Source organism: Octodon degus, unplaced genomic scaffold (assembly GCF_000260255.1).
Source record: "Octodon degus isolate 3935 unplaced genomic scaffold, OctDeg1.0 scaffold00051, whole genome shotgun sequence".
NCBI lineage: Eukaryota > Metazoa > Chordata > Mammalia > Rodentia > Octodontidae > Octodon > Octodon degus.
Genome location: NW_004524627.1, coordinates 14,704,267 through 14,729,404, shown reverse-complemented (window position 1 = coordinate 14,729,404; position 25,138 = coordinate 14,704,267). Strand labels below are relative to the sequence as shown.

Sequence of the window (25,138 nt, the reverse complement as noted above, 5' to 3'; positions counted from 1 at the left end):
CTCATTGCTATCTGTTTATCAATAAAACTTTGAAAAAAAATAAAAAATAAATAAATAAATAATAATAAATAAAAGGTAACTATTCATCAGAAGGTTGAAACATAATGAAGGTATAATGTATAAAGCATGAGTTGGGGACATTCCCTATGGTAGAGAAGAATGTGGGGCTCTGAAAACAGACTTTCTCATTCAGATATTTTAAGCAATGTATAAAAAGGCAACTATTAACTTTGTTTTTTTATTATTATTCTTTTTTAAAAAATTTATTTATTTTATTTATGTGTGTGTGTGTGTGTGTGTGGCCAGCTCAGCCCACCAGGGGGCGGGGCAAAATAGGCAAACCTATTAGAGACCGAGTGTCCAAACTGTAACCTTAAACCTACTTATTTATCTAAAAGTGTCAACCCCAAATCTACTTATTTATCAAAAAAAGACCTGCATCCCAAGGTTTTAACAGACAAAAATCAGCTCAAGCGACTCGTGACAGAATCGCAAGGGGCTCTGCCAGCCCACTGCAGCACGTGTGCCACAGTTGGCCACCACTGGCTGTGTCTTCATTTTCTCAGGGTAGGACAAGGCATTTACGATAAAACAATATTAAAGAATAAAGGTGGAGAAAAGTCAGGTCTGTCACCAAAATGTCAACAATGGTTATCACCAGATGGTAGCTTTCTTGGTGAGTTTTACCTACTACCTACTTCCTAACTTTTGGACAAGAAACAGTGTCATGTACGTAACACAAATAAAAGCTATATTTTATTTAACTTTTTATGTCAAAAAAATCAATGAATAATTAAGATAGAGAATTCATCTGAGCACAAAAACGCACGCCAGTAACCTCAGCTACTTGGCAGGCTGAGGCAAAAGGACTGCAACTTAACCTAGCACGGGTTTAACCGCCAGTACCCAGACCAAAAAAATAAAGTAAAAAGCTTTATAATGAATGGCAGTTAAACAAACGAGAATGAACGGCTAGTTTCTTCAGCGGGGAGACATGACATATTAGAAAATAATTGTAAAGGAAGATGAATCTGAGTAATTTATGACAGACTAACAGGACTGGGAAGAAAGGAAAAAATTAAAACTGGGAAGGAAACGACCCCTCTGCCAGCAGTGAGGCAGGTGAAAATTGCTGAGGTAATCTGGATCTTAAGGACCTAGTCTGTTCCAACCTGTCTAGGAGACCCCAAAAGGAGAGAAACAACACTCACTAACCTGAGAAAATATCCTAGATTCATGGCAACGCAGGCCATTCCCCGCAGATTTTAGCTGTACTGGACGGCGACTATCACTACCGCACAGGTAACGCCTGCCAGCCCAGTCTTCCGGCTCCTCACCTCAGCATCTCACACACACACCAACTCCCTTTGGCGGCAGCCATTTTCCCTCGCCTCCCGAACTCAGGAAGCTCTTTACCATTCTTTATCTCTATTGGCTCCTTAGGAAGTTTGCTGTACTCTCCCCGCCCCCACGAGCCTGATTTGTGTTTCAATTGGTTACTTCTGGCAGCTTCCCACGGCCTTCTAACCAATAGACTCTGCCTGGGCGTAGACACGCCCGCCTCTGTGCTCAGGGCCCCGCCCCGATGGGCGGCACCGTAGTGGCTCCGCGGGAAGGGGTGTGGCCTATATAATGGACAGTTGCCCCTCCCGCCCTCGGCCCCGCCCCCACTGGAAGACCCGCTTGGGTGCCCCCACCCCGACCACAGAGCCCACTGCCCAGAAGAAATCCAATGGGCGGTCCCTGCGGGGTGCGGATCGATCTCCTGGGGGCAGAGTCCATTCCTGGAGCCTGTGCTGCCCGTGGCGTCCCATTTTCTGGCGCGGAGTCCCAAAGCGGGCTGCGCGGGCGCCACGCCGAGTCCTCTGCGGGCGGTGGGGGAGCCCTGGGATCTGCGCTCGCCGCTGCCCGTCGTCCCTGCCCGGCGCACGACCGAGATCCAAAGGCCGGGTCCCGAGCGCCTCGGCCTGAGGTGGCGGAGACCCGGAGGCAGTGCCGGCTGGTGGGGGTGAGGGTCCGGGCCCGCGCGCCCCTCGCGCCCTCACTGTCCCCACGGCTGGGGCGCGGCGCCGCGCAACCTTGAACCCGCAAGGGTGCCCTGGTCCGAAGCCAGAGGGCTTGTTGGAGACCCCTATCGGGTTGGAGTCAACCGGACCGATGCCCACGCAACTGTTCTCCTTCCAGGATTTTAGCATCGCGCTGCTCCGCCCCGCTCCTCGCACGCGGTGACCTTTGGGCTCTGGGCCGATCAGAGAGTGGGAGAAAAAAAAAAAAAAATCCACCCACAAGCTGGTGTTTTCTGGGGATGATGCCTGAGCAGGAGAGGCAGGTTACAGCCGGAGAAGAGGCCAGTCGGAAAGTGAGTTTCTTCCCGCGCGTACTGCGCGCAGATCGCGGGGGTTCTCTCTGCCTGCCGCCTGGACTCGCTCCCGGGCGCGGACTCCGCAGAGCGCGGCCGGGGCGCGGCGGTCGGGGCGAGGCTCTCCAGAAAGGCGCGCCGGTCACAGGTGTCCAAGAACAGGGGCGACGCAGAGCTTCGCCGCTCATCCTTTCGCCGTTAAAGGGCAAAGTGAACGTGGAGTCCGGTGTAAGGACCTCAGAGCCTTAACTGTTCAAAAGTAATTCCCAGAGGAAGTTAGGGTCTGGTGACTGTATTTCTTTATGGTCTATATTCAAGTCCCGAAATTTTAAAAATAACCATTGAACGAGCTTTAGTTATATCTACTACATTAATGTGGTCACTTAACGCAAACAGTACAAAAATAGCATGAAAAGCAGTATTTTGAGTTCCTTTCCTAATATATGAGTGTCTTCATTCAGCAAGTATTTATTGAAAACCTATGTTTTAGGCAAGGTATTGGAAGTTGATAAAGTGCTTAACATGGTATGTGTACACACAGAGAAATCTTTAGTTTTTTTGTATGTGTCTTTTATTTTATTTTTTAATAGCCTGGTATGGTGGCGCATGCCTGTAATGCCAGCACTGGGGAAGCTGAGGCAGGAGGATCCTTGAGAGTTGGAGAACAGCCAGGGAAACAAAGTGAATTCAAGGCCAGCCTGAACTGTGTAGTGATACCCTCTCAAAAAGAAAAAAAAAAAAAAAAAAGGCATAAAAATCATATGCTGTATATTTTCCAATTAATATATTTTTGATATTGTTTCACTATTTGCCTTACGCAATTTAATCTCTCTACATAGGACTGATGCACTAGAATTTGTTCCTCTACCATGGACATTCTGGTTGGTGCTGCTGTTCTTTTTTCTCTTTCTCAGAAGATTTTTTTTTTTTTTTTTTTTGAGACAGCTACTGGCTATGTAGCCCAGGCCGGCTTTGAATTCACTCCGGCTATCCCAAACTGGAGGCCATCATCCTACCTCAGCCTCCCTAGTGCTGGTATTACAAGCACACATCACCATGCCCCTGTTGGACCTGATCTCTGTGCTTCATTTTTAATGCCAAAGCTGGAATATTTCTTTAGGATACACAGCTAGGCTAGGCCTGGACTGAAGAATTGGCTGATTCTTTTCCATACACCTCTGATATTAATTAATTCAGTGATACAAGTATTATCAAGTGCCCTTCAGTGAAATAATGTCTGGGTTCTGGTGGTTTGGAAATGATAGATAAGTGGATTAATCAATAGGCAGAGAGGCTGGTTGGTAGATGATCCTTCACCATATAAAGGCTGCATTTGATCAGAGGTGTGGGGAGGAGTGGCTGGTACAAAGGAAGGGACACTTCCAACCGTGATAAATGCCCAGCTGGAGAGAAAAATCCTTATCCTTCTAGATCAGGCACAAGACCTAGAGCCTCTCAGAAACCTGTAACTGCCCTGGCACGTGTTGACCTCACCCTCTTCTGGATTTCTTGATAATAGCTGTAGCCATTGTTGTAGAACTTACTATGTGCTAGGCATTGTATTAAGCCCTTTATACCCTCTGTGGACTCTCTTTGCTTCGGTCCTCACAACCCCCACCCCTTTGGCGCTGCTGGGGTCTTGTGCTCATGTGCTGTACCACTGAGCCTTAAAAACCCTTGATGTGGGGTGATTTTGTTTGGTTGGTTATTTGTTCTAGTGATTGAACTGTGGCCTTGGACATACTAAACACACATTAAGTGTCACCCACAGCTCTGATGGAGGTATTATTATTCTGTGTCACCATTTGTTGAACAAATATTTCTTGAGTACTATGACAGGAATCCTAGGCACTAGGGATCCAGCTAAGTCAGTGACTGCCCTCATGGAGTTTATATCCTAGTAGACAATATGAGGTTGGGGGGGGTGGGGAGGGTGTTATGGTTTGTGTCTAGTTGTCCCCCCAAAGCCTCATGCAGTCATAGGGTGGGGACGTCTAGAGTTTGTGATTAACTCATGATCCACTGGATTATGTGTGATCCAAGGCTGGGATTATGGGATTTAGTACTGCTGGGATTATGGGTGTGAGTACTTCCTCTAACCTGGGGTAGAGAGCCTAAATGTAATATAAGAAACAGAGAGAGACTTTCTGTAGCCATTGCTCTTTGTTGTTGCTGTTGTTGTTGCTCTTTGGCTGCCATGAAGTGCTGCTCTCTGCCATGTGCCACTCTGTCTTGGAGCCAGCTGAATATGAACTGAAACCTCCAGTAACTGAGCTAAACCTTTCCCTCCTTCACTTTGGCTGTCGGGTATTTGTCCCATCAACGATAGAAGAGTAACTAAGACAGAATTTGGTACTGGAGGAGTTGGGGTGATTGCTGTGGCTAAACCTGACCATGTGGATTACAAGTTTTGGGGAATGGTTTATGGGAAGAGATAGGAAAGGTTTGAAGATGTTGCCCACTTGGGAAGAGCTGGAACAGCTACGGCTGTACTGTGTGGGAGATTCTGGTCAGAGTTCAGAAGACCAGAAGGCTGATGGAAAGCCGGCCTATGAAATCCAGGCTGGGGAGGTTTCTGCTAGGAAGAAAGGCCTCATTGGTTGTTGGGCTCCGGACAATCACTGTTACAGTTTGGCGGGAGCTTTGGCTGCATTTTGCTCATGTCCAGAGACTGCCTGAGACTGAGTTTAAGCATGGCAGACTGATCAATCTGGCAAAAGATATTTCAAAGCAGCCAAATATTGAGGCAGTGGCCTGGTTGTTACTGAGGGCTTTTACCCAGATTTATGATGAGAATGAAGAGCAAGGAGCCCAGCAGGATGGTTCAAAATGTTGTGAGTTTGGCCAGAAAGAAAGCGCCAAGAAAGCTGTGGTCTGCAAAGATGGAGCTGAGAGGATCTCCATTGCGGGAAAGAAACCAGAGAGTGGAAAGGATGGCCTGAGGGAATCACCAGAGGTGGCAGGTCTCCACCCTTTGCAGCCTCAGAACTACAAAGGTCAGGGACTTTGCCTTGAGGGGAAAGCTGCTGAGCCCCAGGTTCCAGAATGGCAGCGGCAAGGAGAATTTATTCCTCAGAATCAGGGTCAGAGTGCTCAGCCATGGGGCACTTAACCCCCAGAGCCAAGAGAGGAGAAAGCCTGGCTACTGCTTCAGCTGGAGGCAGACATTGGCATCATCCACGTGGCGTTGGTTTTAGGAGCATTCAGAATGCAGGAGTTCTGAGGTTAAGTCAGTAAGTGCCCTCATGGAGTTTATATCCTAGTAGAAAATCAGGAGGGGGGGAAGGTAAATGATTAAATAGTGTTATTTCAGGTATTGGTAAATGCTGTGAAGAAAATAAGCAGGATAGGTGCATGGGTGGGAAGGAAGGTTCCATTTTAAGTGCCTGGTCAGAGAGTGCTTCTAGGGGAGGTGACATTAGAGTAAAGACCTGAATGATTCAGTTTCCTGGGGGAGTTGTCTGGGTTGGGATACACAGACCCTCGAAGTCCTAAAGTAGAAATGTGATAATGTAAATTACACGTGATCTTTGTCCTATGTTTCAGATATAGCTAAAGGCCTTGGAATTTTCTGAGTGATAGAGCATTATTTTGTTGTTCATAATAAGCTCTGTTTAACATATCTGAAGTTTCTGTAGTGAGGTGGCCTTTGATGGGCTGCTAGTAACTTTTAAGTTGGGTGTAGTTGCTTGAGGGACCACCATGTGATTAGATAATTGGAACTTTCTGCCCCACCCTCCAACCTCTGGAGAGGAGATGAGTTAATCACTTGTGACCATTGATTTAATCAGTCATGCCTAGGGACTGGAACCTCCATAAAAACCCTGAGCATGGGGTTTGGAGAATGTCCAGCTGGTAAATACATGGACAGAATGGCTTTTGTGCGTGGAGAGCGTGTGGGATCTCTGCACACCTCTCCTTGTCCCTTGCCTTATGCATCTCTTCCATTTGTTGTTTCTGAGTTATGTCCTTTAGAATGAACTGGTAAACTGGGCATGATGGCACAGGCCTGTCATCCTAGCACTCTGGAGGGCTGAGGCAAAAGGAGCACAAGTTGAAACCAAAAAATTTTGTCTCAGATACATAGATAGGGATGTCGCTCATTGTGGAGGACCTGGGTATTCATTCCACAGTACTGCAAAAACCAAACCACACCACTCCACACCATCCTGGTAATACTGTGTAAAATGCTTTCTTGAATTCTGTTTGCCGTTCTAGTAAAGTATTCACTGGAAAGTTGTGGACAGGGCCTGGCTTTATAGCCAGTCATTCAGAAATTTAGATGCCCCAGATTTGATGACGGTGTCAGAAGGAGGGGGAGTCTTTATGGGACTGAGCTCTCACCCACAGGGCTTACCCACTCTCTGCTAACTCCAGCTAGTGTTGGAACTGAATTGGATTATCGGGTAGTCAGTCATTGCCTGGAAGGTTAGAGAATTGTGGATGTGAAGAAACACTGCACCTATTTTGCTTTGAGTGTTCTGATAAGAAATAGTACAGAAGGAATGACCTTAGTGTTTGCAGAACAGTAAAAAAGTCAGTGGCTAGAGCAGAAAGAGAAGATAAAGTGGTAAAACGAAAGGTCGGAATTCATCATTTTACAGATAGGGAAGCTGAGGCAGGAGTTAATTAACTTGCCCAAGGTGTCTTGCTAGTAAGAGACAGACCTGTGATTGAGCCCTGGCGGTGCTGCTCTTCTGTTCTTAGGAAGATATTACCTTCCAAACTTCCTTCATACTTGCTCATACCACCTGGTATTATTGTATAAAATAATGAACATAGCTCATCTTTTTTTTTTTAGAAAGTTTATTTTCTTAATTTACTATCTAGTCTCAACAATAAGTTAGTTTCTTATAAATGTGAAGTAAGATTAACATATGCATGCATGTGTTGTTGTTTTACAAGTCTTTTCATAGCCTAAAAGTCAATAATTTGTACAGGTAGTGCAATCTCCCTAGGGTTTTTTTTTTTTTCTTCTTTTCTTCTTTTTCCTAACTTGGTTTTCTTTTATTTCAAACAGCACACACACGAAAAGCAAAAACAGGGCCAGGGATATAGCTCAGCAGCATAAGTGCCTGTCTGACAAGTGCAAGGTCCAGACTTCAATCCCTGGTACTGCAAAAAAAAAAAGAAAAAGAAAAGAAAAAACAAATAGCAAAAAACAAAAACAGAAACAGAATAACAATATGGTATGGATTTTCACACAAGAATAGCAAATTAACAATGATTGTTACATTATGTATTTTTGTCATCAAATCTGTTGCTCAGATTAACAGATATAGGTATGGAAGATTGGACAGATACTTGAACATTAATGCTTTTAATAGTCTAATTTTTTCTTGTCCTTTTTACTTTTTTAAAATTTATTTTACAGAGGGTATAGTCATAATTGATAAGGCATTAGAAGCGGTACATATTTAGAAGAACACGATGACAAATACTCAACGATGGTTTTTGCGTTGCCGATTGCTATCTTCAGTGTAGTTGCTCAGTTTACATATATTAGTATTTAGAGTTAGTCAATGAAAATTGTAAACATTCCTTTCCATTTTCAAGAAACTGATGGAATTAGTTATACAGTCATCTCAGCTATCCTGTGTATACACTTGCCTGATTTTTCCCCTTCATCTTTTTGTTATCTTCTTTCACTCACCTTCATTGTTTATTCCTTACATTCAGTTTTTTCATTTTACTTTATCTGTTATATGTTTCAGGTTTTATTTATTCTTTCAGGTTTTTACACTAGGAAAAAGTTCAGAAGGATTTTTTTTTGGCTGGCTCAGGCTGCCTTAAGGGCAGGTCTGGTAAGGCATGTGGAGCTGGGGATTGAACTGTGGTCCCCTGCACCTGACTGGATTTGCCCAAGCAGGCACTTAAACAACTGAGCTAACACACAAGCCTTCCATAGCTCATCTTAAAAGTACGCACCTAGTTTACACCATTTAAAAATTAGACTCTGTAGTATGAAAAGGAGCCCCACAGTTGTTCTCCAGTGAATGAATGGTATATCCTTTTGGAGGCTTCTCTGGGGGCATTAATGACTAGGTAACCTGGGTCCTTCAGTACTCAGTCCACAACATGGGACACCTTCTGCTTGTCTGGTACTGGCCATGAAGCATATGCAAAAGTGAAGAGAGGTTGTCTCCTGTGAGTCATAGGTGCTGAGACAGATGTCTACAGAGTTTAGCACCCACAGGGGAGAAGGGTCTGTTTTTCCTGGGAGCAAGGCACTTAAGAGGAACTTGGAGAGGAGGTGGCACTCAGTAGGGGAAGAGCGATTGACTGTGGTCATGTAGCGTGGAGGGCAGGGTGCTGCAGGCAGCATGTATGGTAGTCCAGAGGACTGGCAATGGAAAGGAGCTCTTGGGGACCCGGAGGCTTGGCCCAGCGGGAGAGTGATTGTGGAAGGCCCTGTTGATCAGGTCAGCAGCTTGGACTTTACCCCATAGATTGGAGTTGGTGTGTGGAGAAATAGTCTGAGGCCCCTTTGGAGGAAGCTGAACCCAGAAGGGGAAGAATGGGAGTTGGAATACCCTGACAGAGCTGCAGGTCAGTTCTGACTTTTTTTTTTTTTTTTAATTTTGTGAAACTGGGTATTGAACTCTGGCCCTTGAGCTTGCCAGGCACGTGCTTATTCTACTGAGCCATCTCCCCTGATTGGCTGTGGCATTGCTGTAAGAGAGCAGTCTGTCTCGACCTCAGTGTCCAGAGTTCTGGAGGCCAGGGGAGTCCTGACTCAGTGTAGTTCTCAGTAGCCTGGCAAGCTAAAGGAGAAAGCTGAATTTTAAGTACTATTTGCATTTTTCTCTAAAGCTAAAAGATGGCCCTACGCCAGTGACATGATCCCTGACCAAAGATAGTACCACAGCATATGTATCAAGGAAGTATCCAGTTCAGGTGACTTTAGTATTTTTATCTATGGGAGAAAACTGGAATCATGGCCCAGTGAAATTCCTTTTTTCTTCCTAAATTAAATCCTGAAATATCTTGCTTTTTGTTTGTCATTTGTCATGCTGGAATCAAGCATGAGGTCTCACACATGCTCTAGGCAAATGCTCTAGCACTACATTACTCTTCCAGTATCAAGGGTGTTTTGTTTTGGGGTTTTTCTTTTTCTTTTTTTTTAAAAGCTAAATTAAAAGAAAAAATGTGAACAGAGTAAAGATTGGTGAGATAGAGTGCTAGCAGAGAGTGACCTTTTGAGGGGCGGTTAGTGCTGAGGGTGGGACCTCAAACATGCTAGCTGAGTGCTCTACCACTGCACTAGTTCCCAGCCTTGCAAATATGACTTAACTGTTTCTTCTTCCACCCTCTTCTCCTCCACTTTTTGTGCCAAGGATTGAACCCTGTGACAAAATACAATCAGGAATTGCAAAATGTGCCCTTTGAGAACCTCCAGCAATTTTGCCAGAGCCAGGAATTCAGACAACCATAGTTGGAGCTGCTAACAAATTCATATCTTAGCTGCTCTCCCAGGTATCTTTTACTTGTCTTTGTCAACTTGGTGTGACTCTCAAATGGTCACCATTTGCAGGAGCTCTGGGCTCAGGCTCTGCCTTCCCTTGCTCTCAACAGATTTGCTCACTGAGATTGACCCCACTGGTTATGCTTTTCTTCAGCTTTCTGCCTGGCTTTACCCATCTGTGCCCCAAATTTTATATAGATTTAATCTACAGCCTACTTTTATCTCCTCTCCAGAATCAGATGGAAGGCTGGCCTTTTTTTCAAGGTCATTCCCTCTACCAGTGCTCTGGAGCCCTTCCTCCCTACCTGTCTGGAGCTTTTTTGGCCATTTCCTGTCTTCCTCTCCACTCTTTGCCTTTCTTTGCTTGAGAAACCATTCACTTTGCTTTTCTTTGAAAATCCTTCCTAGTGTCTTGTGTTTCCCATTTGTATTGTACTTTTTTCCCCTCTTCTTCCTTCCACTTAAAGATGAGAGCTCCTAACCTTTAATTAATTGCTAGATACTGATTTCTGTAAAGACAATTTTTCCCCAGAGTTGGGTGGGGTTTTAGTTTCTTGCTGTCAGGATATATTTGAGACCCATACTAATCTCACTTTTCTTAGCATCAGTGTCAGCTCTACCTCAGATCATCAGACTTTAGATTCTCATAAGGAACATACAACCTAGACCCCTCCAATGTGCAGGTCACAGTAGGATTTACACTCCTGTGAGAAGCTGATGACCCTGTTGGTTTGCCAGGAAGCACATTGTCACTGAAGAGAGAGGTTGTGCAAATCTGGGAGAGATTTTTTTAAAGAAGCACCTTGAGTAAAATGGTAGCCTTTTCTGAATATCAGGAAAGGCTTTCATTCATCCTGTAAAGGTGTCAGTTAGGACCAGTATCCCTATAAATCTTCCATGTGGTGGCATGCAGATGTAGTCTGATTATTAGTCTTCTCTAAGGTATGGCTCACTCCTCTGTACAAGTTTTAATGGAGGAGGTGGTTTGGTCTCACAGCCTATGCCAAGTATCTGGGCTCACTGACTGATGAAAAGATGTCCTGCTAGTGTTTTCTCTTGCCTGGTAAACGATTCTATATGAGTATATTTTGAAAGCCTTCTGTCAATTGGCTATAAAAGGCAGCTGGATTTTCCTCTGTACTCTGTGTGACCACACTCACTTTGCCATAATTAACAGACTTTAATGCCCATTTTGTCTGCATAGTAAGAGCAGCTAGGGGCAGGGGCTGATTTAGTGGCCTTGGTATTGTAAGGAAAAGATGGAAGAGACCTCCCAAAAGTATCATCAGTAAATCAGAGACCCACACCCTGGTGAGAGACAAATAGGGATCTTAGAAACAAGACATCCAGGCGTCATTGTTTTGTTTTGGGCCTACACTAAGTACCGTAGGAGGGCCACTAAAGCCTGAACATAAACATTTCATTCTACCTTTTATGTTACAGGCAGAAATGCTGTCCCTGGAGAATAGGTTATAGTTTAAAGTACTGTTCCCTACTCCATCCTTCGTCAACTCTCAGTTCATACTGAACCCAGACTGGATCTCAATGGTAGCTAAGCTGTTCTTGTTTTAAATTGTCAGGGCCAAACCTATCCCACACATCAAGGATACAGCCTCTTGGTGAAGTTGGTGGAATGTTGGTGACAAATTCCAGGAGAATCCCCTTTTGCCTGTCTTGGGACCTGTAGTGAAAAGGAGGCCAAGTCCTAGGCTTGGACTTCTTGGGGTGATGTCCCGTGTAAGAGGAGGAGGAGATCTGAGGGCCACATTGAGATGGCTCTTGTGAGACTCTTACACAGGATTAGACAGAGGTCTCTGTCTAAAGCTTAGTGTCATCCTGGTATGGGAACCCAGAAGCACAGAAGAAAGCTCCTCAAGGGCTTTGTCTTCACATTGAGACCCTTGGGGACGAGGGGGCTGAGCCACTAGTTGGCCTTGCCTGGTCCTTTCCCTCTTATGAGTTAACAGCAGGACTTTCACAAGCAAAGTTCTGTTAACCACCCAGTGGAATCACTCTTAGATTGCATGGATAAAACAAACATCTCTTGAATTTATTCTGATGGAAAAAGGATTGAGAATGGGGATGGTTCCATTTTATATACTCACAGTCACGTTAAATAGCTTTTAAAGGCTGCTCTGTTCTGGGGCCAGGTATAGGTCTTTAATTTATCTGCATTTAAACAGGTAAGCCCAAAACCCTGGAGCCAATGGCCTTTGGCAAGCCTAGAAGAGACAGTGTTGCTAAGTTGGGCAGAAGGTAGTAGCTGAGGCACACAGCTCACACCTCCTCAGTACCTGGGCTTTACTAAGGCTCCTGGCTGGCTGGTCAAAAATGTTTAGAAACGACTTGCCAGTTAAGCTTGTTCCAGGTCCTTCTATTCTGGAACAAAGAATCAGATGAGACAAGCCAAAACTGGTGCCAAAAATTTATTTGAAAAGTAGGGAGTGGTTTGTGCTAATATTGTTGGACAATTAAATGCCAATATCTTGTACTCCGATAACTCATTTAAAGATAACAATACGAATGTGTTAACATGGTTACCTTTTTATTATCTGGTTTTGAAATTTTGTTTTTTGTTTTTTTTCTCTTTAAAATAAAAAAAAAAAAATGTGAGAGGTGAGGGGGTAAGGGAGCAGGTGGCTCTGCAGAGTGCACTTGGGCCAAACAAAAGAGAAAAAGAGAAAGAGAGCAACAAGAAAAGTACACCCTGGTTGAGGAGACACAGGATGGCTTTGGTGAAGTCTCGGTGGGTTCCTCCTGATGTTCCGTCTCATTTATTCTGTCCACATTTTGTGGGAACCTGCGAGAAATTACATACAGGGTGCTGGAGGCGGAGCTGTATAAATCCTGGGATCTCTTTCCTGGCCAGCCTAAGCCATGCCTATCTCCTAGCTCACCACCTTTAAGCCAGGCACAGCCCTTGCCAGTGTTTGCATGGCCTGCTGGTGCCTGGATTTTGGACTCCACCCTTTGTGAATTTTAAGAAATTATATTCTACTATTTATAGATTACCTAGTTTGTTTCTAATAGCAGCACAAATGGATATTGATACTGAGAATTGGGGTGTTACCAAAACATGTACCTGAAATTAGAGCCTGGGTCGAGACTAGAAGAGTTTGGAGAAGTTGGCTAGAAAAAGCCTAGATTGCTGTGTACAAAATGTTGAGGGTGATTTGGGTGATGATTTAGAAGAAAGCTGTAGACAGAGTCCGAATCTTTGAGTTTTTTTTGTGTGTGTGTGTGTGTGTGTGTGTGTGTCCAGCTCAGAGGCCCTGGGGGTGGCCTTACTTTAAGTACAAGGAGATCAGAAAGGTAGTAGTGACACAAGGAACCTCCAAATGATATAGGAGTAAAAAACTGATCTTGGGGTGGATGACCTCCAAATGATACAGGAAGAAAAATGATCTCCCAACCTAAAATGTACCTGGCAAGAGTTCATGTTCTTTAAAACTGGCAAATGAATTTTGGGAACAAATGGAGGTTATGAGCAGAGTATATTTATTGGGGGAAAGAAAGCTCCTGTCCGAGAGGGACAAGGAGGGGTGCTGGAGTAGGTTGTCTCCAGGAAGCTGTTTCTTCCAGGGACTTTTATAGAATAAAACCACATGGGTCTAAGGTGGAAAAAGTGGGAACTTGAGCTGCCATCTTGGGTCCCCGCGTGTGTGCGCCTAATCTCAGCTGGTCTGTCTGACACCTCCTGAGCGCCAGCCCTAGTCCCCTGTGCTGCCCCATATCCGCTCCGACAAGATGAAAGAAACTATTATGAACCAGGAAAACCTCGCCAAACTGCAGGCACAAGTGTGCATTGGTGGGAAAGGAACTGCTTGCAGAAAGAAGAAGGTGGTTCATAGAACGACCACAGCAGATGATAAAAAACTTCAGTTCTCATTAAAGAAGTTAGGGGTAAACAGTATCTCTGGTATTGAAGAGGTGAATATGTTTACAAACCAGGGAACAGTTATCCACTTCAACAACCCAAAAGTTCAGGCATCTCTGGCAGCAAACACTTTCACCATTACAGGCCATGCTGAGACGAAACAACTGACAGAAATGCTACCCAGCGTCTTGAACCAGCCTGGTGCAGACAGTCTGACTAGCTTAAGGAGACTGGCTGAAGCTCTGCCCAAGCAATCTTTAGATGGAAAAGCACCGCTTGCTACTGGAGAAGAGGATGATGATGAGGTTCCAGGTCTTGTGGAGAATTTTGATGAGGCTTCTGAGAATGAGGCAAACTGAACTAAGTCAGCTTCTGAAAAAGATCAAACTTGGAAGAAATTACTGGGAGCTGCTATTTTATATTATGACTGCTTTTTAAAATTGTTTTTGTTTATGGATCTGATAAAATCTAGATCTCTAATGTTTTTTAAGCCCAAGCCCCTTGGACACTGCAGCTCTTTTCAGTTTTTGCTTACATACAATTCATTCTTTGCAGCCAATTAAGCTGGAGAAGTCTGGGAATAAAGTTTGAAATACATTAAGAAAATGCTTTGCCTAGTTAAAAAAAAAAAAAAAAGTGGGAACTTGCTTAGGTGGACATGAGGTGGGACCAATGGGACTATAAGCACCATTGCTCAGGTAAAATTGATGAAGCCCAACTGCTGGGGAACCACCAGATCCTCATTAGACCCAGAGCCCAGGCCCTGTTTGTGTGTGTGAGACACCCCTCCCTGGGGAGGGGGGGGGTGCTGGATCCTCATTCCACCCAGGCCCAGCCTGTGAGTGGGACCACCCAGGGCCCGCTGGATCCTCATTTGACCCAGAGCCCAGGTCCAGCATGTGAGTGGAATTTCCTCCATCAGACAGGCTTAGTGTGGAAACCTGCGACAGAACTCCCTGCAGAGAGGCTAAAGGCAAGATACATCCCGCTGATCCAGGAGCAGAACATCTTGCCAGAGTGGCACAGCAGATTCACCTCCAAAGGCTGGAGCAGGAAGAAGTGGAACATAGCAGCCAGACCCAAGCCACACCCACCTGGACGAGTTTGAACTTGGTAGATCCAGACCTGGCGTTAAGATAATAACTCTACCAATGCTCTACACCAAAGGTCAGAGGACAGTGCTATACAAAATGACAAAGAGAAGGGAGCAAAATTCATTCGCAGGTCCCGAGCCCACCTAGAAAAATGCAGGAGACAATAGCATAGAAGAAATTGGAAAGCACACACCTGAAATCTCTGAAATAATAGCATCTGAAATAAAGAAACAACTGCAAAAAGGTATCAAGGAAGTCAGATCAGAAAGAATTTCTGAAGTAAAAAAAGAAATAACTATAATGAAAGAAGTACTAAATACTTCTAAAGAAGACACTGATAAAAAAAAAAATAGAGGAGAATAGAAAAATGATGGACTCCTTGAATGAGCAATATAGGAAAGAAATAGAATTCATGAAGCAGATTCAAAGTGCTATACAGGACATTAAAACCTCAATCACAAGCCAGCAAATACATTTGAATGAAAGTGAAAATAGACTTTCAGACCTTGAAGACACCATTGCAGCTAGTGAAAAGGTAAGAAAAGATCTCTTAAAAACAAGTAGGATGCAGGAAAAAATAATTCAACATTTTCAAGATGATGTAAAGATGAACAATGTAAGATTTATAGGTATCAATGAGAAAGAAGTCAATACAAATGATATAAAAAGAATATGGACAGAAGTAATAGCAGAAAACTTTCCAAATATGGGAAAACAGTCTAACATTCAGGTAACCAAAGCATATAGAACTCCAAATAAGATCAACCCATTGAAAACCACACCCAGACATATAATAATCAAGATCCCAGAAATTCAGCACAGGAACAGTATACTAAAAGCCACTAGAGAAGCAAAACAGGTCACATTTAAAGGAAAACCCATCAGAATAACGGCAGATTTCTCTTCACAAACCATCAAGTCAAGAAGAACATGGAACAAAGTACTTGAAGTCTTGCAAGAAAACAAATTCCAACCAGACTGATATACCCTGCAAAACTCTCTTTCAAATATAATGGAGAAGTGAAATGCTTCCATGACAACAACTAAAGAATTTCATGATGACAAAGCCAAGCCTACACAGACTACTAAAAGATATTCTAGAGAGGGATCAAAATGACCACCACCATGAATGAGAATGGAAAAAATCCACCAAATAGGGCAAACAATTAAATACAAGAGAAAAAGAGGTATGCAACAGCAGTCTTTCAATTATTCTTTTGTATACAGCAGCAAAATATTTCCATCAGCACACTCTACAAATGGACTTCTCCTGCACCGTATGTGTCATGATTCTGTCTTGGTCTACAGGTAAATATCAAGGAAATAGCAGTAGCTCAGTCCCACAGGTGACACCTGGCCACCAGTAAGCATTATGGACACTGTCCATGTCCACAACATACTAGAACTTTGTGCAGTATCCTATCCCCAAATTGTTAGAAGTGCTGGTCATGTATTTGCCACTCCAGCATTTTTGTTATGTTTTATTCTTCGTAATTCTTTACTGTCATGAAATCTTTTTCTTAGTTGAATTGTTGTGAAATATTTAATTTTTAATTAGTTAATATTTAATTAATTTTCTGAATATTATTTAATCTTAATTTTTGTTTTAAGATTTATGCTGTATCTTTGACTTACCATCTACTTATTAAGACATGGTATGATATTTTCTCCTAGTGTTAGAAGCTTTAAAAAGTATATTTCCATTTTCCATGGAGTTCATATTCTTTCTTGTCTTTTATATACACACACACCCAAAAAAAATGTATATAACCAACATAAGATTGATACTTTGTAGAAATCTTCATGACCTTTTTTTTTCACTGATGAAATTTATTATATTTGCAGCATACAGACCAAATAGTAATTAGACCAGGGTTATGTCTACATAGAAGTGGGCAATGATAGATGCCATTATATGGGGAACATGTGCATTTAATCATGTTTTAGGTGTTTGATCTTCTGCTTATGTCATTCATTTTCTTCAGATGCTCAATTTCCTTTTTATGATGATAGATCTCATCTTCGTGATGTTTCTTCAAGGCTGCCAGTTGTTTTCTAGCCTTCTGTCAGAAGAACCGCTCCTCTTCAGCCAGCTCGCTCTTTGAGAAGGCCCCACTGGCATCTCAGATTGAGCCAGAAGAACTCTCATGATCCTGCCACTGTTCCTAACGCAGTAGTCTCTCGTTACCTGGCGTGGTAGCTTGTCAATAGGCGCTTCAATAACCTTTTAAATGGGTTTATCTAATGTATTTTATATAGTCTTGCATAACTACCATTTTGAGAGCTCTGTATCCTTTATCCAGGACCATACAGCAGCTTCTCTTGCCTTCTGGATTATGCTCTTTGTTATTTTCTGTATGTTATCTCTGGAAGTATTAGAATATTTCAAATTTGTATAACTGGAAAATATTTTACTTTTAGTTTTCAAAGATATGTTTGCTAACTATAAAATTCAATGAAGACAGATCTTTTTTCTCCTTTTAGTCCTTTGAATTAGTCTAGTTTCTTACACACTTGCTCTTTTTTTTTTTTTTTTCCTAACAAGGAATAAGATGCTATTTAATTTTGTTCTTCCATAGCTAATTTTTTTATGTATATGGTTTGATGATTTTTTTCTTTACACTTAGTTTCAGACAATTTCATTTTTGTGCATCTTGGTATGATTTTATTCAAATTTCTTGTGCAAAAGGTTCATTTTTCTTGGAAATGTATTGCTATAATTTCAACTAAATTCAGAAATTTTAATTCTTTAAATATTTATTGCCTACTCCTTTCTACTTTGAGAATTCTAATTATATGAATGTAAGTTTCTTGATTTTGGCACAGAGTCAACTATTATATGACTGATCTGTAAATTCTTCATCTTTATTTTAGAAAATATGTGATCAATTTTTTTTTTTTTTTATTTTTAGGGAAGGGTCTACAGGGTGTTCACACTCACACTACTATATCAGACTTGTAGTGATCCACCTGCTTACAGCCTCCCAAGAGCTAGGATTATAGGCATGCGCCACCACACCCAGTCTTAATTGTCTTCTCAGCGAGCCCTGGGGGCAGGGCCAGCACAGCAGGCCCCCAGGCGCCTGCTTGCAGGTGCTTTAATCCGCTGAGCTATTTGGCTGGCCCACAATTTATTATTAATCTCATGCTGTGTATTCACTTCAGAAATATTTCTCTAAAATTCACTCTGTCTACATCTTACATCTTTCACATTTCAATATTTGTCTTCAATTTCTAGTATGCTATATAATTATTGATTTTCAGTAAAGTTAATGAGAAAAAAGTTGATTAAGTCCAGGACTAGATGAGGAAGCGAATCACGCAAGCGGGCATGGATGTAGAACAGGACTTTGTCAGGTACCCATCCGGTTGTAGAGTGATTAATGATTCTTCTGGCTCTCTCAGGGTGATGATCAATCTCGGATGCCAGTCTTTAGGGAGGTCAGCATTTGTTTGATCTTTGGTCTTTAGGTCTGGCCCACAGCGGAAGCTTCGGTCTCTCCCACAGCTGTAAGGTATCTAGTCTTCCGTGTTATCTTCTTCAAGGGCCTAGCCCTGTCTGACTGCCTGTAGTCTCTGTCTAACTCGCTGCCTGCAACAGTAGCAGGGTGAGGGTGGGGAGTGAGATCAGGAGGAACAGGAGGGAGGGAGCATGTGGTCTGACGTCTCACAGATCACTGTGAGGACTTTTAAGTTCTCCTTGAGTTTTTTTTTTTTTTTTTTTTTTTTTTTTTTTTCAGGGAATAGCACCTGACTTCCCCTTTAAGGGCTTCTGGGTTTTGTGTTGAGAACAACCTTTAGGGGGTAAGAGCGGAATACAAGAAGTACGTAGAAGTTTTGAAAATAATGTACATGAAATGTGCTGGAGGCTTGGACCAGGGTTGAGGTGAATGTGCTCTAAAGTGGATGGATGTTGGATATATTCTGAAGGTGGAAGTGGGAATATTTGTGGATCTTTATAAGTAGGTTTGAAAGGAGATGATTCTTAGCAGTGGTGGAACCCAGAGTTTTTCCCAGGCAAGTGGCAAAAAGAACTTTTATTCACTAAGATGAGGAAGACTGTGGGAAGAGCAGGGAAGGGGTTGTTGTAGACAACTTTAAGTCGGCAATATACCTTCAGCATCTAAGGAATGCAGTAAGGAAGCATTTAGGTCAGTAAGTGTGGAGGCTGAGAATAGTTGGCTATCAGTATTTTTTTTTTTTTTTTTTTTGTACCAGGGATTGAATCAGGATGTTGCACTTGCCAGGCAGGTGCTTACTGAGCTATATCCCCAGCTCCGGGCTATAAGTGTTGCCAGGGTCTGAATGTAGGGTCCCCCTGTCCGGTTCCTACATTGGAACCTAACCCCGAAGGTGATGGCGGTGCAGGTGGGGTGCCCACCACTGTTCCACACTCAACCAGGATCACAAACCCAGCAGCAGTACCAAAGGAACAAAGTTTAACAGGGAAGATACTTTACTTAAGAAAAAAAAAAAAAAAAAAAAAACAGCCCAGAAGACAGAAAGCTGCCCTTAAAGGTGAGGGCAAGCCCCCGCCCCCATGGATTCTGTGGACCAGTGTCCTCAGCTTCCTTTTATCAGGCGGTGAAGACCCTCCTTCCCAGTTCAATAGCTGGAACTTGTCACAACCTGACTTGCTCCCTAGATTATTATAGAGGGATCCCAGGCTTCAGGACCCTAACCCAGGCACCATCGCCTATGTCACCTTCCCAGGTAGGCCTCTGTTTCCCTCCTGCCTGCTGTGCTGACAGGGATTTATCTTTGGGATTTGTAGATTAGGAGTCTTACAGTGAGGGTTGCTTGGAGTTAGTGATAATCTAGAGGGATGCTTTAGTAGAAGGATGCATGTATATCTAGCGTAGCAATATAGTGGCCCCTAGAGTGGGAGTAACATATTTTTAATTTAGTTTCCTTCTAATTAGTAATCCCCCTTGCCCTTTCATTCATTGCCTTTGCATTTACTGGAGATGTGGGGTGGCTGTCTTGCTTTCAAGCACCTGGTTTCCCCTATGCTCTGCTTGGTAGTCCTCCCTCTTTTCCTAATTGTTCCCTCCAGTAAAGATTTAACTCTTTCCATTGAGCATTTGCCGGAAGGCCTAATGGGGTCCTTATTCTAGCCTTTCCCTGCCTGAGGCTGACCCTGCCCACCCCATACCTGGAGTTTGTGATTTTTTTCAGTACTTTATTGCTGCCCTCTACTGTCCTTCTCTCCTAACGGCAGGATAACTCTTGGGCTCCTCTCCGTGGTCTTTGCGCATGCGCTCACACAGTTGGCTCCGGGGCACAAAGTGAGCTGGCATGAAACATGGGCTGTGTCCCCCAACTGGCAGTGACCGTGCTGTCTGTGCTGCTCGTACCCTCTGTGTGGGACCCCTCCACGCCCTGTTTCCAGCATGTAGTCAGACTCCACCATCCTGTCTGGCTCCAGGCTCGAGGACTCTTCTCTTTGCCCTGGGCAGGCTGCTGGAAGGCTTTTCTGAGAAGCGCTGCCTGCTGTGAGCCTCATGCTGGACTGGGCAGGTAATCTTTGGGAGTGTTGAAATATTTTAACCAGGTGTCCCTCCCCCAAACAGGTCCCTTTGTCCTGGAGGTTCACAGAAACTTGAGCTGCCCATCTGCCTTTGGGCCCAGGCTTCTCAGGTTGCAAAAGATGGTTTGGGACACCAACAGGATTTTTGTTTTTGTGTAGAAAAGACTCACAAAGACCTGGCAAGTACATAGAGGTAAACAAGATGAATTATGTTTTGGAAAATGGCTGGTGAAGTGTGCCCAAATGAGAAGCAAAATAATTGAGTGCGACAAGACACTTAAAGACCTGTTGTAGCAGGAACATGCGAGAGGATAATGGAGTTTGCTGTTTTGTTGTCATAAAGGGGACAATCTGATTTGTATGTTGGGTTCAACTCATTTGTTTAAATATGTAGATATAGTTATATGTAAATACAGTTTTAAGTATATTTAGCATCCAACGTTTGCATTGTGGTGTTAGATCTCTGGGCATCTGAGTAAGACACAAGATTCTGATGTTCCAGAACCTTATGCTGTTTCTTGGGTTGAACACTGCTAGGCAGCAGTAACAGAAATGATCTGAATGCAGTCCAGAAGGACAGAGAACGCTTGTCCTCCAGGAATGATACACCAAATAGTGTTGCTGTCCCTGCTGTTGGAATTCAGATGAGGGAGAGAGCCCTGTCCTGGAGATAAGTCCACAGAGGTGAGGCTTAAAGGATAAAGAGGATTAGGCGGGAGTTGGGGGGGTAAAGTGGGCTCACATCTAAGGGGAAGGTGCCAGAAAGGAATTTGGACTTGATCCTCTAGCCTGGGAAAGTGGGCAATGCCTTTGCTGTTTTACAGGTCTGTTCAACTCCATGGGAACATGAAAACCTACTGTTGTCACCTCCGGATCTGCTTTCTTCCCACCATTCCACCTCCTCTTGTTTCAGAGACTGTGGGCCCAGACAGATTATCACGCTTAGATCCTATCTGTGCTGCCTGCATGATCCTTGGGCCTAAAGAGCCTCCCCACTTGTTTAATCTCACAGTATTTATCTTCCCTGCCCCTTGTAGGCCCTGTAAACGCCACTAACCTTTGTGTCTTTATTTTTTGTTCCTATCAGAATTGTATTTCCAGATCACATAGACTGTAATCCTGTAAATCCTCGGTTTAAAAGCTCTTGATGGAGTTGGGGGTGTGTCTCAGGTGGGAGTGCTTCCCTGGCATGCACAGGCTCTGCGTTCAATCACTGGCACCCCTTAAAAAAAGGAAACTCCTAGGATTTTCCACCATCTGTAAGACGAAGTTCAGCGTTCTATCTTTCCTAACCTGGGCCGAACTTATTTTTCTGGCTGTGTTCTGGGTGTGGAAGTAGTTTGAACAGTAAAGTATTTAAATTTTCAGTTCATGGAGTGAGTGTGATAGCTACTCAAAAACATTCAGACGTGATCTCAGCACGCTTTCCTTATTGGTCACTGTTCTAGAAGAGTCTGGTCTCAGTGTATGAGAAACAACCTCAAGGTGATGTGAGACCGAAGAGAGGCAGACAAATGGCACTTTTAAAGCTTATAGAAGTGTGGTGCTGGATAGAAGCAAGGCCATGTAGGATTCCTGCAATTTGGGTCAGAAGGAGGGGGCTTATAGGACAAAAGTGTCTTCATCCAGGTCACAATGTACCCTCTTGTCTCAGCTAATACCAGAAATGTCAAGCATGTTACTAGTGTTTGATGGGCTGGTACTCAAGGTTTCCCAGGCGATGGGCTGGGACTCAAGGTTTCCCAGGCACCCTGCCCCAAACACTCCCCGTTCTGTACCCTGATCTCGGTTCACTTCCCCTTAGCTCGAGCAGAGCCAGATCACCAAGTAGAAAATGACCTCCACTTGGGATCTGGCTGTTGCAGCCCACAAACACCCTCCCCTAAAAGCCCTATAAAATCCCTTTTTGAAGGCTGTCTTGGTCCACGAGGCAGCCCTCGGTGACAGCCCCCCATGTAAGCTTTCAATAAACCTGCTTTACTCCTGTCATTGTGTCTGGTTCGGCTCTGCGTGGGTTTGGCTGTCTCGGTTCGACCTTTCAGTGTTGACAGAGCCATGGTCCAGGTTGTAACGCTCTACATACCACTCTAATAGTGTTGTTTGTTTATAGTTTGCTGGGAAGCAACTAAAACTGACCAGTAGCTTAGAGGCCATCATAGCAGTTACAATCAAAGGTGACAGAAATCAGGCCAAGCAGGGCCCCTACAGCCACTCAAAGCTCTAGCACACAAGCACTTCTATTCAGAATGATCCCGTATCTCCTGGAACTTAAAATATGTCTACTAGTAACAGATTTTGAATGACAACAGAAGGTGATGATACCTCTGGGGAGATTTCCAGTAACATAACTAAAATTTTATAAAATTTTAAGAAAAAAGTATTTAGTTATTCACTTACATTTCCAGCAAGCAAGGGGTCAGTGGGCCTGTCAAAATCCTGATACAGCCTACCAGGAAGCAGGAGCGGCAGATAAATAAGCAAGAGTTTTGAATCATCAGGAGCCACAGCAGTGGTCGGCCATTTAGGGGCCCTAGTTTGAAGAGCACTTCTTGGAAATTGTGGCAAAGTTCTTTTGTTTTTGGCTAAGCACTTGAAAGATAAAAAGCAAGCCAGGCACATTTTGGAGCAGTTGGCAGCCCTGAAACTACTTCAAAAGTGGTGGTGAACAAACCATCAGACTCATGGAAAAACGCACAGGGCAAAAAGAATCGTAAAACTTCACAGGGTATTTGGTGAGTGGTTGAGTGGTAGGGTCACCTGCCCTCAAAGAGAATTTATTTGGATTGAATTTCTTTTCCTGCGTGTTTGCAGTACATGTTATTCATATTCATCTTAGGGAGTAGGTGCATGTGCTCCATAGATCTGGAGTGTAATCATTGTATGTTGCAAACATGAACTAAACCATTGATGATAATGAAATGAGGCACGGGGATCTAGAAGTGGAAGGAGGGAAGAGGAGGAGAAGGAGAATAAAAAGAACAGATTTCTTATTGCTTTGTTTTGTTTTTTGTGCTGGAGGTGAAACCCAAGGCCTGGTGCATGTTATTTATGCAGGCATCCTACCACCAAACTACACTTCAGTCCAAGACCAGATCTGAGTCTGGAGTTCTTGGGAACAGTGATGGTGGTTTTAATGGGAAGAGAGGGTCACTGTGGGTAATCTATAGAAGGAAAAGCCCTTAGTGACCTGACCATTGAGCAGAAAACTTTGAGTTCTAAATGCCACATTTGGTGGTGTCCAGGACCAACCCCCCTCACCCCCATGTCACACATTCAGCTGTGGGGAGTCATGCAGGGAGGTCGTGACTGCGTTGCCACCCGCTCCACTGGTCTGCAGTGAGGTCACTCACTCACACTCGCAGCTGCAGGCGTTGCCAGGATTAGTTGTTGGCAGAGCTGTTCTGTTCCTGAGCGTTGAGGTTCCCTCTCTTAGAGGGGTGGGGTGGGAAGCGAGATAGCACTGCCGGAAAATGCAGGTGACTGCCCAGATTACCACACTATCTTGTGTCTCCTGCTAATCCTCATGTTGAGCAGTGGGTAGCCTGAGAAACCTGAATTGTGGATTAGTTCCAGTGCCACATATAAAAGAGAATGAGCCCTGTTTGCCAGCGAGTGTATGCAGTCAGTTCTTACTTGTTTGGTCCAAGGGAAAACAAAGCTGCAGGAAGCATGGAACTTTCTTACACCTTCTTAGAAATGCAGGCCTTGTTGCCTAGGAAATCCTCCTCTCCCAGAATGTTCTGCACCCGGCCAGTGTTGGAGCTATGGAAGAGGCTGCTGAAGTTATTCCAAGAAAACATTTGCAGTTCGATAAAGAGAGGAAGTAGCGCTTTATTGCCTTTAGGCCAGGTTTCTTGATGTACAGGTAGGCAAAAGGAAGCCTTGTGTAGCGCCGGGTGATGACTAGGTGCCGTGTTTACAGACACACCCGGCCAGGTGTGCAGGCCATGCTGGCGCAGGCCAGTGTGGGCCGTGCGCAGAGATACCCACAGTGCCGCACAATGGTGTGGTGAGTGAGAGGCTGCTAGCCGGTGGGATGGGTGTCAGTGGGCAAAAGCAGCCAGCTAGGAAGCAGTCTCCAGCCCTGCAAGTTCCTGAAGCTGGCTGCCAGGCTGAAGACAGCTTTTCCTGCTGGCTTTGTTGCTGAAGGGTGCCTTCTCCTGCTGATTTGAGGACACTTTGAAAGCTTTGCCTTCTAGCATGACCAGCAGGTCTGGTGAAGTTGAACTCCCTTAGGGGGAGCCAAGGTGTGACTGTGACCATGGCTGCGGCAATGGAGAGACCCAAAGGTGAAGTGCCCGCGGACCCCAAGCAGTCCTTCCTGGCAACTCTGAGTGACCCCTTGGTGACCCTGCTGTCCATCCAGGAGCGGTGGTCCTTCAGGAGGAGCCCTGGGGCCCAGGCCCTGCACAGGCCAGTATCTTCAGAGAAGGGCTCCCACTCTCCTCCCTCAGGGGGAGAATTTCCACTAAGAGCTTCGGATGGAACCTGGGAAGTAAGTTCCCAAGAGGTCAGTGCCTCTGCAGGCCCGCTGGGACCCAGGGCGCGCATGGAGTTTCTGGGCGTCTCCCGTGTGAGGGGCTGGGCAGAGGTCTGGGCAGGGAGTGAGGAGAGCAGGGGAGAAGCTGGACTCACCGCTCTATGGAGGGCAATGTAGGGTCTAGTGGATTCATATTCTCAGATTATTTTGTAAGTGTCTGTGCAGCACAAGCTTTCTAAAGTTAAAGTCAGACAAAAGTGGCTTCTAACTTTTTTTTTTTTTTTTTTAATTATCTTAATTTTTGCAATGCTGGAACCAAACCCTGGAGCATGC

At 44.2% G+C, this 25,138-nt stretch overlaps 2 protein-coding genes and 1 pseudogene across 7 annotated transcripts in view; 2 read left to right on the top strand and 1 right to left on the bottom strand.

The window, feature by feature from the left end:
* Nucleotides 1–2,200, bottom strand: part of Alg11 (ALG11, alpha-1,2-mannosyltransferase) — a 12,467-nt gene extending 10,267 nt beyond the window's left edge. The window contains exon 1 of one of the 4 annotated variants that reach the window (XM_023717245.1): nt 2,166–2,200. Coding sequence is in view for 3 of the 4 variants with exons in the window: in XM_023717243.1 (XP_023573011.1) it covers nt 1,338–1,381 (44 nt within the window). In the remaining variant the exon portion in view is untranslated. Of the gene's footprint in view, nt 1–1,215; nt 1,407–2,165 lie in introns of those variants that run through there. The other 3 variants (XM_023717243.1, XM_023717244.1, XM_023717246.1) reach the window with 3 other exon arrangements.
* A 94-nt stretch (nt 2,201–2,294) lies between these two features.
* The window catches only part of Atp7b (ATPase copper transporting beta), a 73,656-nt gene continuing 50,812 nt past the window's right edge, over nt 2,295–25,138 (top strand). For all 3 annotated transcript variants that reach the window (XM_023717242.1, XM_023717241.1, XM_004633107.2), the window contains exon 1: nt 2,295–2,359. In XM_023717242.1, the coding sequence (XP_023573010.1) occupies nt 2,306–2,359 (54 nt within the window). In that variant the 5' untranslated portion in view covers nt 2,295–2,305. The remainder of the gene's footprint in view (nt 2,360–25,138) is intronic.
* LOC105742428 lies at nt 13,572–14,060 on the top strand (annotated as a pseudogene).